The sequence below is a fragment of the Bidens hawaiensis genome, unplaced genomic scaffold (genome assembly GCF_021521415.1).
Source record: "Bidens hawaiensis isolate Kalapana, Puna unplaced genomic scaffold, B.hawaiensis_p1.1 tig00024227_1, whole genome shotgun sequence".
NCBI lineage: Eukaryota > Viridiplantae > Streptophyta > Magnoliopsida > Asterales > Asteraceae > Bidens > Bidens hawaiensis.
The window spans coordinates 28608-49138 of NW_027493806.1; the positions used below are offsets into that span (position 1 = coordinate 28608).

Genomic DNA, 20531 nt, shown 5'->3' on the forward strand with positions numbered 1-20531 from the left:
TTTTTTTTGCCCACCTCTACTAAGAAGTAAAATAAGATTGGTGCACGGAAATTGAAAATAGAGACTAATTAAACCCGTAAATTAATGACATCTGATTTTTTTAAGAGTTAAAATATAAAACAAGAAAATTAGGGGAAATTAAACTGAAATTAAAAGTTGGAGGTCTAGATGAAGGTGCTTGGATCCCAAAAGTCGAGCAAAGAGTCTATATCATCAAACTTAGCAAGAAATTCGTTTGTTAGGTGTCAAATACTCTATGTGCATAAGACTGGAAAAAAAAAAGTTGCTCCAGATCATACAATCAATCACACATATATTATTCAATTCGATAAAAAGACAATTAGGAACCACATAATGTGTAATTACCGAGCTCCAAACACGGTAAACCAAAACATACATGATCCTAACTTATTACAGAAATCATGATTTCGTTTACCGTTGAACCCATAAGTACTGATCCAAAATCCAAATAAACTAGCGTTCATACCGCAAATTTAAATAACTAAATTCATTAAAAGTAGACCAAAACATAGAATCTAGACACCAAGGTGATCACCTAGTGTTTAGAGTGGCGAATTTTGTGCACATCATAAGCAAGATGCGAGTACCATGATGCTGAGGTTCAAAATCATTCTCAAGTTAAGTCAGCAACCATCATTCGTCAATCTCATCAATCTTCTCTTCTTCTTCTTCATCATCATAATCTTCTGAGTCACTAATTATAGACGGATTTTATCACACAAACGAAATAATATAATAATTAGAAAACCAAATACATTTATATATTACTTGTTTCTTGAAATAAGAAACTTCCAGTACCACTCTTTTAATAAAGAAATGAAATAAGCTCAAGTTTGGCATTAAGTGAACCATCTTGTCATCTTGAGATTTGAATGACAAGTTTTGGAAGGTTCATTTTACAGTTAAATTATTATTATTATTATTATTATTATTATTATTATTATTATTATTTGTTGAAAAAAACAAACAAATATAATAGTTTGAGAGAGAGAAAATAATGTTACCATGCACAGAGTTCGATATCCGAAATGTGAGAAATTTTAGGCCAATCTGCACCCGTCTCTTTTTCACACCTTTTTCTTATATAATTACACCCAATTATGAAAAGTTCATTTAGATACTTGAAACTCTGAATATCATCTGGTAGAGAAATCAACTTCCTGCAATGCTTTAATGTTAAAACCTTGAGTTTTGGGAGGTAACTTGGCAAGGAAACCAGAGTTGGACACTTGAAAATGCGTAACTCTTGTAGACAAAGAAACATATCATCAGTGGTGTCTCCTAACATATTTGTGTCGTCATCATGGAAACACTTCAAAGAATCCATGTTTGACAGGTCAATGGACCTAAGATTGGGTAATCTCTTAAGGGCTGGAATATGCTCACATTTCTTACACCCAAAAAACGTGATATTAACCAAAGTCCTTATATTGACCATCCAACTTGGAGAAATAATCTTTCCCATGTAATTATATATACTCAATTCCTTGAGGCTCGATATTGGTTCTAGTCCCTCGAGAACCTCTTCTTCATTATGTGGAAACATTTTCTCTATAATTTTTCTTATTTCGGGGGGTGGTTCTTCCGTAACAAAGTGCGACCATTGTAATACCAAATCCGACAATTTTGTTTTGCATTTGAGATTGGCACTTATGGCCTCACTTAAACCTCCAACATTCTCAAGTCCTGATATCTCCAACCTCCCCTCGAGAAGATTCAGATTTCCCAGTTCTCCTATTTTGGCCCCACTCTCGTGATCAAGAGGAAATGCTGAAAGCGTTCGGAGACTAGTTAATTCTTTGATTCCACATGGCAAACGTGGGAGACAAAAGCAAAAAGTGACGTCCAAACGTTGCAGATTCCTCACTATCTAAGGCCTTTAGGCAACTTACGCAAACCCACACAAGAATTTAAAAGCAGCATTTGCAGGTTTTGGAGATAAATAATGGACTCGGGTACAACTTCTATGCTTGAGCGAGATAAATTTAAGTATTTCAAATGCTGGAGTTTGCGTATTGATCCTGGTAATGTCTTTAAGTCAATATTACGCAAGTATAATATCCTTAGATGCACGTGGTTTAAAATCTGTCTAATGCTACATTCATACTCCTCTCCGAACATGAATATCGACCTCAATGATGTTAGCTTTCCTAAACCGTGGGGTGAAAAGAGAATATTTGGGCATGATGAGCTCAAATGAAGGGTCTCATTTGGGATTATGATCTCCTTACCGGACTCTACAACTAAACAATCATCTCCCATCACAAGTTGTGCCATGTCATGCATCAAGTCATGCATTACATATCTATCACCTGCACCCCATGGGTTGGCCTTAAGAATGAAGAATGACCTCCAAACCAAACAATTAAGAACTTCTTCCCCAAGCATATACAAGTCTATTCCTCCTCTAAGTGGAATGAAACCATTTGACACCCACAGTGTAATCAGTTCTTCCTTTTCCATATCATAGCCTTTAGGAAACAAACAACAATAAGCAAAACATCTCTTTAAATGTGGAAGCAGGTTATCATAGCTTAACTTCAAAGCAGGCATCACGCTAATTTCTTCCAACTCCCATATGTTGCTGTCTTTCACACATCGCCAATCGCTTGTACTTTTTTTCTACCACATTAAGCTGCCCAATGTCTTCACCGCCAAAGGCAACCCTTTACACTTCTCAGTTATCTCCCTTCCAAGAGGCTCTAGCTCACTTACGTCATCCCCTTCTCTTCCTTGTGCAAAAGCATACTTCTTGAATAATAACCATGCGTCCTCTTCTGACAAGCATCCCAGTTTATGTTGCGACTCAGGAACTTTGGCCATCATCCGACTAGTTGTCTGCGATCGTGTCGTCATCAAAACAATACTTCCTTCCTCCCCACAACTTAATATTTTACTTAATTCGTCCCACTTGGTCTTTTCACTGTATTCAATCCAAACATCATCTAACACAATTAAAAATTTCTTTTCTCTTAACTTGGAGACTCCTGCAACGTCTCTAGTTGTGTTAGTGTACACTCACACTTATCTATGGATTCGATGATTTTTTTTATTATCTCTTTAACTTGGAAGTTTTGGGACACGTGCACCCAACATGGTAAGTTAAAATATTGATTAACCCTTTGATGGTTATAGACTAATTGAGCTAGAGTAGTCTTTCCTACACCTCCCATACCCTATATACTATACACCCGAATCTCATCATTCTCAGAGCTCCTCATATCTATATTTCCTATTACCATCTCCATTTCTTCATCTCTTCCGAAGATAACTGAAGATTCATGTATAATTAGCGAGCTTGTTTCCCTATGTGGCATGATCTGCCCTACAACTCCCATATCATAATCTCCCTGACTAGTTATGGCCCCTGATGGGGTCAAATTTAACTCAAATCTCTTGGAGGCAATGACATCCAGTTTCCTTCTTATGCTTTTAACTTTGTGAGCGCTTCTAACACGAGACATAAATTCATTATGATTGGAGGAGAAGAAAGCTCTTACCCTGTATTTGAGTCTTTGCATAGACGCCCTAGCAAATCTTGAGTCGTCTAGCACATTTTCCACCATCAAGGATGCTGATCTTAGGCTCTTAAGCCATGCCTCTACAACCTTTTCCTTGATGTGTTTCTCTTCTGCGTCTTGAAGAACAGCTTGAATTTGGGTGTAATCATCCTTGAGGGCCGATATATCGTCCTTAAACCCCCGGAGGAGAGCAAATTCTTGGCTAACTAAAGAAGTGAGTCCCCCCAACACCTCGTTCACCAGGGCCGAAACACCAGGATCTGCCATAATTACTGTTTCAAAACAAAAGCAAAAACGTGAAGAACTTGAAAGGGGCTAGTTGAATCCTGATCGCACAATGTGATATTTTATTATCCACTCGTAGTCAGCATCTGCCAGCTCATTGTAATTGGCCGGATATACGTTATAACCACATGCAAGACCCAACGTACGACCAATTACGTACTTGTCATGTCTCCTGAAAATCTCCAATGATAGGTATGAATTTTCACTTTGGCCCTTGTTTTATGGTTAATGTGGCTTATTTTAGTTAACAATTCTATATTATTAAAGTTAGGGCTGTAAACGAATCGAACGAACACGAACATGGCCTTGTTCATGTTCGTTCATTAAGGAAATAATTTGTTTATGAACGGTTCACGAACACTTACAACGAACGAGATTTTATGTTCGTGTTCATTTATTAAGGAAATGAATGTGTTCACGAACGGTTCACGAACACAAATAAAATCGAAAAAGCCTAGAAATTGAGACCGATATATTCATCAACGTGAATAATAAAAGCATGTAAACAATTCGAAGGAACATGAACAAGGGTATGTTAGTGTTCTTTCATTTAACTTTAAACGGAAATGAATGCTTAATCGAACGAATATTTAAGTTTTTGTTCGTTTATTTAAAATTGAACACTTGTGTTCGTTTAACATAATTCAACAAAGATAAACGAACATAAATGAACAAATTTAAATGAACACAAACAAACATATATGAACACAAATTAACAAATACAAAACTTTTTAAGTAGATAACTTATCCAAAAAAATATTCAATTATTTTCTATTAACACATAAACGAACGTTAATGAACACAAATGAACGAACGGAACATGTGTTCATGTTCGTTCGTTTAATGAAACGAAAACAAATTTTTTGTTCGTGTTCGTTTGTTTATTAAATAAACGAACATAAACGAACTTTCCTCCGAACGTTCACGAAAAGTTCACCGAACGTTCGGTTCGTTTACAGGCCTAATTAAAATCTTAACAAATGACCACTAAGTTGTGATTAATTGGTCCAATCCATATGCGGTACATTCTATGAAACCTAATTTCAAGCAGCACTGACGATATACTCCTCCACTTTGACAACATTTGATCACTTGTACGTTCGGTTGTAAAACCCATTTCCTCATAATCTATCCTTAATGCAATCCAATAATCAAGAGCTAATAATTAGCACTTTCGGCCCTAATGTGTACATGAAGAAACATGGAATCAACCGACTTTAAACAGTCATATAGCCGTTTAAAAACGGCTATTTTTTTAAATAAGAACCTTTCCAACATGTATAACCAGTTTTTAACTATATAAAATACAAGCTTTTGATTAACCGCTTCTACGCTCCTTGACTCAAAACGAATAGGAAGTGACAGTTTGTATCAGGTTGGAACCGGTTTTATACAAGTCGGTTAATAACTGAGACCGGTTTCAAGGTAATAACCGGTTGAGAAAACGGTTTTTAATGCCACCAAAACAAGACTAACCCCGGAATAATGCAAAAGGGATAGGTCAAGTGTACAACCCTATAATGCACATTCTAGGATACTGAATAGTATAACTCAACGGTACACATCAATTGGTAGTCATTCAATAATATATACGCTATAATAATTCACTACTTTAAAATGATGTCCAACTAATGATCATTACAGCAATTTGCTTATTATGATTCACAAGAATTCGCATTAAAATCAATAATAATAATAATAATAATAATAATAATAATAATAATAATAATAATAATAAAGCCTAAAACTTGAAAATTTCTTGAAATAATTTACAAAAATTCCATCTTGGCAATGAAAAGGAACCCGTAAACATATCAACAATAAGATCAATCAACATGATTTTGTGCATGTGATCTTACTTATGTTACCAACATATCAACAATAGCTTCATCAATCAATGACCCGAGTAATCGCCTTTCGATCTCAACTCCGATTTCAAACGCTTCAACGTCAAACTCGAGCCACTTTTCACGTTGACCGTTACTCATATCCTTGTCAACAAGCTCATCCACCATACAATCTTTCATTTGTTCCCACTCATTAATCTTGTTACACACATGTTCAACTAGCTGATCTTTTTTTCTCACAACTGCTAGCCCTCTTAACCAAACTCTACACCTCGAGTCAACACACTCGCTCACGCAGTCAAACACGAGCTTACGCCTTAGTTTAGGCTCGTGTTTTTTGGCAAAAATCGGTTTTTGGGCTTCTAGTTGATCAAATAGACGTGGGCTCACAATCTTGCTGGTTCTGTTTAAGGTGAAGTCTTCGAACATTGACTCGATGTTGGAAAGTATGTTCTTTATGTAACTGTGTTCTGACTCGGTGTCAACCTTGGATGTTGTCGGTTTCTTTGAAAAAATTGCACTGAGTTCTTGTCCCGTTACCTAAAAAAGTCACGAAATTCAAAGATAAATGAGCTGTAGACTGCGTTAACTGTATTATACGATATAAAATAATCAGGCTTTGAGTTGGCGCATCTAACCTGTTTAAAATGCGGGTAGTGTTCGGGATGAGTTGCTAAACTAAACGGTTGTGTTCGGGTTGACCTGTTTAACCCGTTAAGCTAACCAGGCCGACCCGCCAAACTGTTTAGTCAAACATGTCCACCCACTAACATGTTATGACCCGTTTAACCCACTTTTGTACAACCAGCCAACCCGTTTGACACGTTTAGATGAATGAGTTAAATGTGTTGTGTTTGGGTTGACATGTTAAATATGTTTAGTTAAACAGATCGACCTGCCAACATGTTTAGTTAAACAGCTAACCTATTTATGACCTATTTAACCCACTTTTTTACAACCGGATTAGCAAGTTTACAACTTGATTATTACCAACCCGATTAGCAAGCTTACAACTTGATAATTACCCACCAACCCGTTTGACACGTTTAGATGAATGAGTTAAATGTGTTGTGTTTGGGTTGACATGTTAAATATGTTTAGTTAAACAGATCGACCTGCCAACATGTTTAGTTAAACAGGTCGACCCGCTAACCTATTTATGACCTATTTAACCCACTTTTTTACAACCGGATTAGCAAGTTTACAACTTGATTATTACCAACCCGATTAGCAAGCTTACAACTTGATAATTACCCACCAACCCGTTTGACACGTTTAGATGAATGAGTTAAATGTGTTGTGTTTGGGTTGACATGTTAAATATGTTTAGTTAAACAGATCGACCTGCCAACATGTTTAGTTAAACAGGTCGACCCGCTAACCTATTTATGACCTATTTAACCCACTTTTTTACAACCGGATTAGCAAGTTTACAACTTGATTATTACCAACCCGATTAGCAAGCTTACAACATGATAATTACCCACCAACCTGTTTGACCTGTTTAGATAAATGAGTTAAATGGGTCGTGTTCGGGTGACCCGTTTAATCTGTTTAGATAAACATGTCAACCTGCCAACCTTTTTAGTTAAACAGGTTGACCACTAACCTGTTTAATCACTTTTTTACAATCCACCAACCCGTTTCATCATCATCATCATCATCGTACTCAGTATATCCCACCAATAGCAAAGCTATGGTAGGGTCTGAGGAGGGTAAGATGTAGGCAGCCTTACCTCTACCCCATAGGGATAGAGAGGCTGCTTCCGGTGAGACCCCCGGCTCGATAGTAGTTTTGCATCAAGCCTTGGACATAAGGCACATAGCACTCAATCATCGGGACACCGGCTGATCGGTGCATGTACCCTTATCTTTCAGCTATCAACGCCACTACATGATGCCTGATTAACCGTCCGTCACTTTTAACGTTATTTTCACGAGATTAGTAAAATAACGTCAAAATTAGTGCAATTTCACTTTTGCCCACCCGAGGGTTCACACATATATACATCATATGTGCGCACCGCAAGCAGGGCTAAATCCACCAACCCGTTTGACACGTTTATATGCATGAGTTAAACGGGTTGTGTTCAGGTTACACGATTTTAAGTGTGTGAAGTTTAGTTGATGTTTTTGACGCGAATAAAAACATGGACCGTGTTTGGGTTGGGACAATTCAATTCGCCAACTCGCAAACTGCCAACCAGACACGATTGACACACCTAACTCTATACACATAATAAAGTGACATACTTGAGCATCTTTACTGGCTCTGTCTCGGTTTCTTGAATCTTGGAAGATTATAGTTCTTGTGATTTTTGATTCTTGAAAAACAAAAGCTGGACTCATAGCAGTTAACTCCCTTAACTGTTGATCCAAAAGAGTACTTAAAGAACCACCTCCATTTGCTGAACTCAAGCTATTTCGATTAATCTTATCCACCGATCGCGATATCGGAGATGTGAAAGTAAAAGAAACAACATCCAATCCATTAGATTTAGCTGCAGCTTTTCCATTATTATCTTTTTTAACACAACCCTTGTTTTTCACATCTTCAGCAACACGTTTCCTTCGGTCAACTGTTTTGTTGACCGGGATTACAGTCGGGATCTTATCAGAAACCGGTTTCTTTTTAGGTAGACAATTCTGTTTCATGTTGTTCTGTTTGAGCACTTTGTTTACTTTATTTGTAGCAGGTTTCTTGATTGTGTTCTTGTCACTAACTGGTTGATTATTTATAACTTTTGACCCGATTGAAGTCAACCCCTCTCGTTTTTTAACGTTGACTTTCGCTTGAACAGCTAAAGAAACCGACTTTTTACCATCTTTTGGTTCTAAATAACCGTCCCAGCTTTTGTTCATTGATTGCCCTTTAAGCTTCCTAGCAGCATTTGACTCCATTGACCTTGTAGAAGACGGTTTTCTGTTAGAAAAGTCAACCGAGGACAATCCAACAAATGGAATTTTTGATGCTGCTTCCATTATACGGGTCGGGTCATTTGAAGAAACGAATCCTGACCTCTTAATTGTAGATAAGAGCTTCTGTTGAGTAACGGGAACTGATCGAGCTAATTTTGGCGGCAAAACTTCGATTTGAAACTTCTCGATTATCTTATGTTTTGGCTCAACTTGTAATGCTGAAGAATTTTGCATGGATCGAGTGTCGAAAAATCGGGTTGCCTTTGACTGCGTATCAGTCAAATTTGAAGACGGGAAAGAATCCAATCCCATAAGCCTAGCAACCACCCCGGGGGATTTACCGATATCATCTTCATCACTTAGTGATGATGATGATGATGTGCAGCCTTTAAGGATTATGCTGCTTGATGTATAATCTTCAATCACCTAAATTAAATATTTCACATGTTGACTTTTTTGGTCAAACAAGTTGTTTTACATATTTAAAACAAAATGTACGAGTCTTAATATAAACAAAAATATGTAGTGATTCATACCACATGATAAGTGATTTGCATGTTGGTACTGATGCTCGTTTTCTGCTTCGGTTGCACTATATGAATTTAAAATTTTGGTTAAAAACAGAAAGTCAAAGTTGAAAATGCACAAAACATGCCATTTTGGATACTGAGTTAAGAATACCTGATAAATTGGGAACTTTGGAGGCCAACTGCTTATTTGACTTTGAGTTCCAGTCAAACAAATGGTGTAAACCGCGACCTCCTTCGCCCTTGGAAGCTTGCTTCTCAACTCTCATATTTGCATTAATTTTAGGAGTTTAACGTGGAACCAATAACTTCTACAAAATATTAACCAAAAAATAATTATACAAAACTAAAATGCAGCATTTTGTCATTATATGTAAGAAAAAGATGTTTATTTCCATTATGTCTAACGTGGCACGAGTTATTGATGAGTGCCACTATTTTAACTTGATACATTAGGTTGCTTGCATATACGGGTAAAAAATTTGTTACATACAATTCGGGAAATATATTGTTTCTTATAACGAAAACATTCAGAAGTTACATTGTGATCAGGAGGAGCAAAAGCCGCAACTTTTTACAATAAGTATTAAAAGAAATAGAAATCATGAAGTTTTTGAAATTTATGCAGAAATCATGGCTCAGTTGCTTAGAAATGTATCAAAAATATTGATTCATCTATATAACAAAATAATCTAGTGATGAAGTGAACTTCACCAACCAAACCTTTGGTGTTGCTTGCAAAGTATACATGTGATCCTCTAGGAAGCTTTTGACTTTCAAGAGTCAAACTCAAAATAATTTACTAATATATCTAACATTCTTGTATTAGGTGTGTATTGTGGTATGAAAAATATAAAATTCAATATTTTCCAAAACCAAATAATTATTATAATTCTGATGAGAATGTAAAATTGTGCTAGATTTCAAGGCGAAAAGTTGGACTATAATTTTCAAAGGTCAAACATTCTATAAGCCTATTTTAGTCAACAAATGCATTTAAAACATGAATTCCATTGCATATCACCTACTAAAGCACCAAAGATTTCAATTGCAACCAGATTATGCAGTAAACAGACATAATTTCATGATTTTGAGTTTCAACTCATAATTACATAGAAAAACATTCAAGATTACCAAATCCCAGATGGAATATACATCCAATAATTCAACAAAAGACTCATAATTTAGCTGCATTGGTACAAATAAAACCCTAGACATTAGGCATTTCAATCAGCAAGATTGATCAAGATCAAGTGATCAACACTTCAAAGTCTTCACCATTGACCGTTGACCAAAAAAACACAAACTTTCCACTTTGAACTCAAAATCCTAGATCTAAACAAGCATAAAGATGACTTAATTTCATGATTTTAACTCATAATCACATATAATAACAATCAAGATTACCAAACCCCAGATGGAATATCCAATAATTCAACAAAGAGATTCATAATTTAGCTACATTGGCACAAACTAAACCCTACATATTCCAAAAAGCATGAAACTTTCCACTTTAAACTCAAAATCCCAGATCAAAACAAGCATAAAGATCATAACCCACACATTATTTTTCAAGAATTCATCAAATAAAAGTATACAGTTAATAAATAATAATAATAATAATAATAAGTGAAAACTTACATGAACATCAAGAAATCAAGAACCTCATATGCCCTGAAGATAATGAAACATATAAGAACAAAAAGGAAGGAAGTGAAATGCAGAATGCATAGATTTTGAGAGGATTTAGAGCAACATTATTGAAGGGTATATTGTTTTTAAGTGGTCACATTCTTTAATAATTTACAGAAATAAAAGCATTAAATGGTGTCATGGGGTCAACAAATTGGTTGGATTATTGCAATATAACATAAAAAACTATTTGAGAAATCTTTTACCGTTTTTTATATTTTAAAAAATTGACTTTTAAGTGGAAAAAGTTATTTGCAAATCAAGAAAAAGATTGTGTGTTGTTTTTGCTTTTTATAACGTCTCTTTCTATTATCTTTTTTACTTGAAAATATATATTATTTTTACAGTTGAATACATAATCAAGATGGCCTTGGAGGGAAGATTACAAAAGGAGTAGTGGTCCTATAAGAGAAACCTTTTTAATCATTACGTTTGGCTTTTTTTGTAATATAAAATGAATTAATTAATATATAATATAGGAAAATATATAAATAACTATTGTTTTTATTTATATAAAGATATGTTAAAAGATAGTTTAAGATTAGCTGGGTGGCAAGTTAGGGGAAAGAGAGTCTTTCCGTATAGGATTCGGATAAATAAACAAGAGTGGTTGGAGATGGCTAGTGGGTTGAATTGCAAAATAGAGTATTCCCATTTTAGTATCTTGGGTTACATGTAGGGGGAAACATGAATTTGTTAGCGTCGTGGGACCCGGTTGTGGAGATATTTCGAAAAAGGTTGTCAATTTGAAAGGTGAAAAACTGTCTATAGGTGGGAGAGTGACGGCTATAAAAGCCGTACTTAATTCTCTACCAACGCATTATTTTTCATTGTATAAAGCTCCCGATGGGGTGGTGGAAAAATTGGACAGAATTAGACGCGTATTTTTTGGGGAGGGTCCGAGGAGGAATCAAAGATAAATTAGGTTATACGGTCAGAAGTTACGACTCCGGTTAAAAATGGGGGTCTTGGCATAGGGTCGCTTTGCGACTCTAACTTCTCGGTACTTGCAAAATGGTGGTGGAGGTTTGGAAACGAGACAAATGGGTTGTGGAGAAAAATCATTCGGGCTTTTCACCATTCGGAGAGGTCATGGTCTTGTATTCCAATGAGGGTGGCGCTTCCGGGTCATTGGAAACATATTGTTAACATCTCAAAAGGGTTGAAAGAACAGTTAGATCTTGAGAACGGTTTTCGGCGAGAAGTAAAGAAGGGGAATAACACTTTATTTTGGATTGATCGCTGGTGTGGGGATACATCTTTCCAGGTTCAGTTCTTGTTATTATTTCGACTCGAGACCCACAAATGGTGTAGTGTGTCGGGATAGGTTGATAATGCATGAGGGCGAGATATGTAGACAGTGGAGTTGGTCTAGAGTCCGAACTTGCCAGGTGGAAATTGAGGAATTGAGAGGCGTGTTATTGGCATGTCAACCGGCTTGACTTGTTTCGGGTGTTGACTGGTTCTTGTGGAATTTCGATGAAGGAAAAAAAATTATGTGAGAAGTTTTAAAATAGAGATGGAGGCGATAGTAGGTAGCGACGTTGGTTATCTAATCGAGTGGAATAATTTTGTTCCGAAAAAAGTTGGGATTTTAGCTTGGAGGACGGAAATGGAAAGGATGCCAGTGTTGTTGGCATTGGCTGGGGAAATGTCAATGTGGAGTCAATTGGTGTCAGGTATGTGTTCATGCGGAGGAAAAGGCGGAACGCCTTTTAGTGTCATGTAGCTTTGCCTAGGCCATTTGGAATGGAATAGCCAATTGGTGTAAGGTGCCGGTGATGTATGCCTTTTCCACTCGTGATGTGTTAGAACTATATAAATATTGCCATTTTATTAAACGAAAAGCGAAGATTTTTCATGCGGTTTGTCTAACGACGGTATGGTGTATTTGGAATACTAGAAATGCGACGGTGTTCGAGCAGAAACCAGTGAACCGATGTAATCTTATCGGAGAAATAAGAGCGATGAGTTTCCTTCGGCTTTGTAATAGGTCAAAAATACACGTATTTCATGGGAGAAGTGGCGGAGATTTGATATTGAAATTTTTATAATCTTTATATAGGTGGCATGGGCTTCCTTTATTTGTAAAGTGTTTTATTTGTAAACTTTGGTGGTGTAATTAGGCGAGATAGCTTCTTGTTATTTCGTCATTTTTTTGGTCGTTTTATATTGATTGATCGTTCAAAAAAAAAAACAGAGATTAACTGGGTGGCTTTAAAGGTTAATTATTTTGGTTGGAGAATGACGTGAACAAGATTTCAATATCATGGGCGTTGGCTATGGAGGGTTTCAAATCGTTTCAACTTCTTGCACATTATGTATCGTATCTTCTGAAATGGTGGATCACATCTTCAGATCGTGTTTACTCGCATAAGAGGTATCGACACAAATTGGTTATGGGATAAAGTTGAAGATCTTCCCATTCGGCTCAAATGTAGAATTGTAGCATAACCAAACTCCTTGCTAACCATTAGGGTCCTACATGTGTCTCCTTTCAAAAGAAGCTATAAGTGAGGAGTGCTCGTTGTTACAAAGCACTCAACTATGTGGGATAAGTTGTCACATCTTTCTTCACCTATTCTGTTAAATTTTCTTACCTCTATCATGCTTAAACTCATAACTTCAAGTATTGATATCTCATTCATTATAGTTTTGTTTTGGACACAGCTTGGTTCGTTATGAAGCTCTCACAACATAGAACACAAACCAAATAAATAATAATTATGCTAAACTAGAGCTACATAAAAATATATGTTTTCAAAGTTGGCGAATAATATACTTTTATACTTGTTGAGAAACTCCCTTTTCTTCCGAACTGCCCAAACACTTTTTCACGTGTGATTTATGATTTACCGTCGTTTAATTTTTAATGTCTTACAAGGAGAGCAAATAATCAATATAGTTGGACGAAATTACTTTTTACTTGAACTAATTTCAACTATAACGTGCGCGACCATGTACATTTTAGAAAGTGTATAGAAAAATACGTCGCTCTACCCCTACTTGTTAGGGGGAGGAGAGCGGACAAGTCACAAATGAGGAAGTGATCCATCCCGCCGCGATACAAAGGTAGGGCGGTGTGCACCAATGCTCTTGTATCAATGCCTCATCCCACTACCCATCTCTCCGTTTTTGCTTCTTCTCCGCTTTGACACCACCCTCCCGATTAATCACCTCGCACCACCATCTATATCTACCACCTCCCTCTCTCTTATTGCCACCTCACCCATCTCTCCCTTCCGTTTCACCACTAGGTCCCTCTGCTTGAAATTTCAAACAAAGATTCGAACCAATATCCCTCCACTAACAAAGCAAAGAGTTGACCACCAGTGCACTTTTGCGAGCTCTATACTTAAGGGTGCCTTAGGTTTGCATAACTCAATGAAAGTGGAATTTGAATTTAAACCATTAATATGTTTGGTTCACATAATCCGTTGGAATCGTAATCTCAGTTCTATTATTAATATTATTAATATGTTTGGTTCACAAATGAATTGGTGTTAGAATTAATTTAATAAAATTCATTCATCCAAAGTAATTAACAATGAAAAAATTTCCGTTCGAATACATATGGCTTGATCGTTCCATCTATTTGTATACAATTTCGAAACCTTTAACGCTTTGTGTAGGACCAATATTATATATTGCTTTTAGGATTGTGTATGCCGTTTTAGTTTGCTTTTAGTCGGTGTAGTACGTACTCGGTGCGTTTATTTTGTAAGTTAAAATGTAAACTTTGGATAAATGAGGACTCTGTAAAAGGGCTACTTAACCCATTTATCCCAACAACCCATTCACAACTCAAGAGAAAAAAACATTTGGAAATAAATTTCTCTCTCCACCTTCCTCTCATCTCCTCTCTTTTAGAATAACAAAACTAAGATCCAAGATCCGAGTGTCGTTGGTGATTTCCACTAACCAACAACACGGATTGATCCGAGTCAAGTCTTGAGATCCATCTAGAGGACCCTATAAAAGGGCTACTTAACCCATTTATCCCAACAACCCATTCACAACTCAAGAGAAAAAAACATTTGGAAATAAATTTATCTCTCCACCTTCCTCTCATCTCCTCTCTTTTAGAATAACAAAACTAAGATCCGAGATCCGAGTGTCGTTGGTGATTTCCACTAACCAACAACACGGATTGATCCGAGTCAAGTCTTGAGATCCATCTAGAGGACCTACAAGTCTCAAAACTGGATCCGACAACGAACGAATTTGTTCTTGATAAGTGCTCGAGACGGGCGCAGTAAATCAAACGACCGAACATAAGATAAAGATAATATAAAGTATAGGAATGATCTCGTTATCGGTTGAAAGATTTAATATATTCATAAATGAACCGACCCACCCAAGGTGAGCTCCCCTTGGGTGGGTGATTACACCATGGAAAACACACACAAACATGGCTTACAAAGTTCCTATTTATAGCCTAACACATAATCTAGAAGTTTTTTTTTCCCGCTGAAGCTAAACGCGTGTCTGAAGTTCTCGTCTCATGTCCGGTTTTTTCGCCAACTTTAATTATTAACTTGACCGTAAATATATAACGGGTTTTGTACTTTGATATCGCAAGTCACATTTTTGGCCTTACAATCACCCCCTTGACTTGTGATCTCAAAACATCATCGAACCGTGTCTCGCATCTTCACAAGTCACCCGATAAATCGAAGCCTCTTCGTTTCAATTCACCCCCTCAAGGTATGACTCACCTATATTTAATGTTGAAGTAGTTCTCGCTTGTAAATAGGCATGAGATGAGCTCGAATTTCCACAAATCAATCTCGAATTACCGGCTTCATCGATCAAACGAACAAAACTTATTATTTCGTTCGAAGTTCACCTTCTCGAACGCCTTAGAGATAACAAGCTTTGAACACAGTTAAACAATGACGAAACCTCGAACAAGTTTGACTTTCTTTAGTTTGGTCAACACGAAAAATAAACGACTTCTCGGCCCAAAAGTCGTTCAATATAATCAGCCCTAATAAATGAGTTCATTTAAAATAAATCTGGCTCGAAAAGTATAACGCAATCCGGTCCATTTCCTGATCTAGCAAAAATTATAAGCCAACATTCTGGTCCACTATAATCAAGCTAAGCCCAAAAACATAATTTGTTGGGCTTTAAAAGATGTTTGTTGGGCTTTAAAAAATGTATGCCAAAAAAAATTCCAACGGAAGTTTTTTTCTTTCTTTATTCTTTTGTTTTTTTTTTTAATTCTCTTTCTAATTTCTTGCAATCTTGCAAAAGAGACATGAAAGAAAAAAACCTAGCCGCCACCAAGAATATGTCACCAACTCACCCAGATCAAGCTCCGACCATATACCACCGGACGACCATACTCCGACCTTCACTCTACATACATCATTATCGTCATCCCATCCATCAACCAACACCAACCCGCTTCATTATTTAACGCCGGAAAACTGGTCCTGTAACGTCGGAATACCGTTCCAACAAACAGGCGAAAAGCCGGTCTCCACCGGAAAACCCGAGCTCCGACCAGTTAACCATACAAACGCCGCCCCTTTTCATCACGGCTGCCACCACCACCGCCACCATAACAATTACCGCCGCCTCCATCTTTTTTTGGTTCATCAGAGAACCCCTTACCATCGGATCCGTCACCGGTAAACCATCGCCGGTGGTGGCGCCGGAATCCGGATTTCACTGAATCTATATCGGGATGATGGAGTTTGGTTTTAGCCGGATCGAAGATGGGACTCCATGTTCTTTCTCTTTTTTCTGAGCTTGCGACCACCTCTACCGTTAGAACGGACCAGAGACTGTTGTGAACCACCTTAGACCAGCCGGAAGTGGTGGTCAGCCCACATTCTTTCTCACCTGATTTCTTTTAATACATCCACAGAACAGCCAAGGAAAAACATCACCGCCAGCTTAACAAGTCCCAGATCTCTAACCGGCACAGAATCTGGATCTACGAACCCGAGACGATTATGCCTTTGAATCAGAACAGCCACAGAACAGCCAACAAAAAACATTACCTATTTCTAATTTTTTCAAGATCCGGGCTACTCATTAACAATTATGCCTTTGAATCCAGATCATGCTCCCTCGGTATAACTTCATAAACACCACCGTTCATCTTTTCATCTTTGTTTCTGGGTTCTCCTGGATTGAGATGGCGGTTCTTATGAACCGTCAGTTAGATCTCTTAATCTGTGTTGTTCTCATAATTAGAAACTGATGTTAGGACATTAGATTTATGATTATAATCATTACTTGTTAGTTTTAGGTTTGTTTGTGTACAGGTTGTAGTTGTAGGGTTTGTTCATGTGTTCAAGGGTTCAATTGACAAAGCAAACCAAAGGGTTTCTGGTTCAATCTTTCCAGAAACCCAATTCGTGGCTAGGCGATACTCAAGGAATAAAAGGGGAAACAAAATGGAACAAGTGGAATTTTTTCGCATAAGGTTGCGTTTCGCTTCGCATGCCCATGCGAAGCGAAAAGGCTTTCTGTTTCGCTTCGCATGCCCATGCAAAGCGAAAAGGCTTTGGGATAAGGATTTCTGTTCGCTTCGCATGACCATGCGAAGCGAAATGAGATTCTGATTCGCTTCGCATGTCCATGCGAAGCGAAACTGGACCCCATGCGAAATTTTCCATGCGAAAAAGTCACACTTAGAGAATTTTTCAAAACTTTCACACTGAAACTACTGGAGTGTTTTTGGACTCTTGGATTGTTTTGAACTTGATCAATTATACATAGTGGACTTGTTGACTTATTAATTGACTAAGTTTAACTTATTACCTTTTTCAAACAAAAATGTACATCATTAATTAACTATAAAATTAACTAAGTTAAGTTATATGTAAATGCTTAAGGCTTGTGTATATAACTTACTTTGTTTTGATCAAATGATGATTCTCATAATCTTATGGTCTAATTTCAGGGTCACAATCTGTTTTGTGCTCTCAAGTTACTAAAGGCTAAGGTAGATAAAGTGTTCACATCTATGGTCAAGGGGCTCAAGCAATCACCCCTTGCACATGCCATCTCTGCTGACCCAGCTGTTTATTACAAGTGGGTTTTAGACTTCTGGGCGTTTGCTACGGTTGCTGAAGATTCTTTATCCTTTACCACAAAGGTCGCTGGAAATGAATTGACTATTACGAAAGAGGTTATAAGAAAGGTGTTAAAGATTGCTAATAAGCCTGATTATGCTTATGAAAAGGGTGATAGGAAGAAGTTGGAAGATTTTGTGGCGAGTATGGGATACGATACTGAATGGAGGAGTTTGGAGAAGAAACATCTCCCACCATACTGGAGATTTCTTTTCCACATCGTGACACATTGCTTTGCAGATATACGTGGAGGATTTGACAATATGAGAGTTGATTGGGTTCGTATTATGTTCGCTTTAACAAAAAGGGAGGAGTTCAACTACTCTCGAAGGATATTCCTTTGCATGTTGGGTAATATCATAAGTGAGGTGACCTGGCTTATGTACCCAAGGTTCGTTCAGATGCTGATTGATCATCTCATTCCAGATGTTCCAAGACCAGGGCCAAAGGAAGCCAAATACAAGAAATCTCTTCTAGAGCCCTATCACGTGAATGAGATCAAGACTTCAGTTTTTGGTGTGTTTTTAAGCACCAAGGGGAATGGATACGTGTATCAGGGACTAAGGCCGGGTCCAAAGTTTGGGTTATTCGCTAAGACTGAGCTTGCTAGGGATGAGGCTTCTGTTGAGAGTGGAGAGATGGTTGACCCTGATGCTGAGATGGTGGCAGATTCGTCTGATGAGCCTCCTGAGGACCGCACGAAAGCCAAACATGATTTGAAGAGGAAGGCTGCCGACAAGCCTTCTGTTGGTAGTGCTTCAGGCAAGGAGAAGGTTGTTGAAGAGGAGGAGGAGGAAAAAGAAGAAGACCAGCCGCTCCTAAAGCGTTTAAGGAGACTTGGAGACTCCCAGAAGTCCTCCAAGATCGTTGTTAAGCTTTCCTCAAAAGGTAAACCCTCTCCCCCTCCTGTAGTCAGCAAAGAGACCCTAGCCCAAGTACTAAAAGACCTAGATGTAGCCAAAATCAAACTCCCAACATATAGGAAACCCAAATCAAGAAAGAAATCCAAATTTAAGAAAACCAAAACCCTACTCCATGACTCACCAGAATCATCACCTGAACCCTCACCAACTGACCAACCCATATCTACATTCCTACCTCAAATCCATCCCTCGCCACCTCAAGACCAACCACTACCATCCACACCACCTACCCAGCCAGAACCTTCCCAAACCACAACACCACCCTCACAACCAATCACTAAACCCACAACTTCCTCAATTTTTTTACATCATCCATATTTAGCTCACCCATACAAACCACCAGCCTATGGAGCCAAACAGTTATAACCTCACCTCCTAAACCCACAACTTCCTCAATTTTTTTACATCATCCATATTTAGCTCACCCATACAAACCACCAGCCTATGGAGCCAAACAGTTATAACCTCACCTCCTACAACATCACCTGCCTTCACAACCTCACCAATACCAACTCAACCAATAACCCTACCCATATTAACTACTTCACCACCCATAATGTCCACTACCCCTCCAACAGCTATCCTCTCACCCAAACCCATCACCAAAGGGAAATCCTTGACACCTCCGGTGTACGCCGACCCTATCCTCGATAGGATCGTCGCACTGGAGGAATCCAACGCAAAGAGGGCGGAACGAGAAATTGTGCTCCTCAAGTTTATCAAAGAAATGAAACAGAAGGCGATTGAGGATGAGAAAGAGAAGGCAGCTCTGAGGGAGCGGATAAGGGTATTGGAAGAGCAGAAGGAAGCAAGCGATGCACTTGTTGAAAATCAAAGATTATTGACCAACACCTTCCATACCCGAATCCAGAATCTGCAAGTACTGATGAACCGAGAATCCTCTGAAAACGCAAACTTGAGAGCAGATCATTCAAGGCTTGGAGACCGGTTGACCACACTTGAAAGGAACTTACCATCTGCAAGCGCTCTCAGAACAAGTCTTAACAAGAAGATTGAGGATGCGACAAGAAAATGGGATGTTGAAAGTGAGGCAACAAGCTCCAGAGTCGCAAACTTAGAGAATCAGCTCGCATCATCTGTCTCCCTTGATACACTACGAATAGAGATGGAGGCGATTCAAGAGAAGGTAATGGAGCATGATCATCTTAATGAGCTCCATCTGAAGACTAATGAGGATTTGGTGAGCAAGTATCAAGCTGCCTCAGACCTTCTGGGTATTCATGAAGATGATTTTCATGGTCTGGAGGATAGGCTTGATGTGGTGTTTAAAGCCTGGAGAAGGTCTGGTGAGACTTCTCAGGCTGGTGGATCACAGCCTACTGCAGGTCCTAGTGTGGCCTTGCGAGGAGTCCAGGTTGTGGCATCTGAGGGTGAAGCAACTGTTGGTCGTCTGGTACAACAGGGTGGCCAAGCCATAAGTGGGGTAAGTACCAGCTTGGGTCCTGAACAACAAGTACAGCCTCAGGTCCAAGCTGGTGATGATGAAAGTAATGATGATGAAGTTGATGATGATGGTGAAGATGATGTACATGACGGCTTCGATGATAATGATGATGATGGTGATAGAGGCGAAAACGGTGGAGATGGAGGAGACGGGGCAGCAGCAGGTGGAGTTAACACTCAATCACCTCCACCCACTTAACATGATTATGAAGACCCTGCTGCACATGATTCAGCTGGC

The 20531-nt window shown here is 38.2% G+C and overlaps 1 protein-coding gene and 1 pseudogene across 1 annotated transcript; both read right to left on the reverse strand.

Moving 5' to 3' along the window:
- Positions 1 to 654: 654 nt before the first annotated feature.
- On the reverse strand, positions 655 to 3809 carry LOC143568768 (disease resistance protein RGA2-like; annotated as a pseudogene).
- A 1851-nt stretch (positions 3810 to 5660) lies between these two features.
- LOC143568769 (uncharacterized) lies at positions 5661 to 10911 on the reverse strand. The gene is made up of 5 exons (XM_077054836.1): positions 10758 to 10911; positions 9275 to 9428; positions 9130 to 9185; positions 7928 to 9019; positions 5661 to 6214 (listed from the first exon to the last, which is right to left on the reverse strand). Exons 2-5 carry the CDS (start codon positions 9387 to 9389, stop codon positions 5687 to 5689), a joined length of 1791 nt encoding a protein of 596 aa, XP_076910951.1. The 5' UTR covers positions 9390 to 9428; positions 10758 to 10911; the 3' UTR covers positions 5661 to 5686.
- Between the last annotated feature and the right edge of the window lie 9620 nt (positions 10912 to 20531).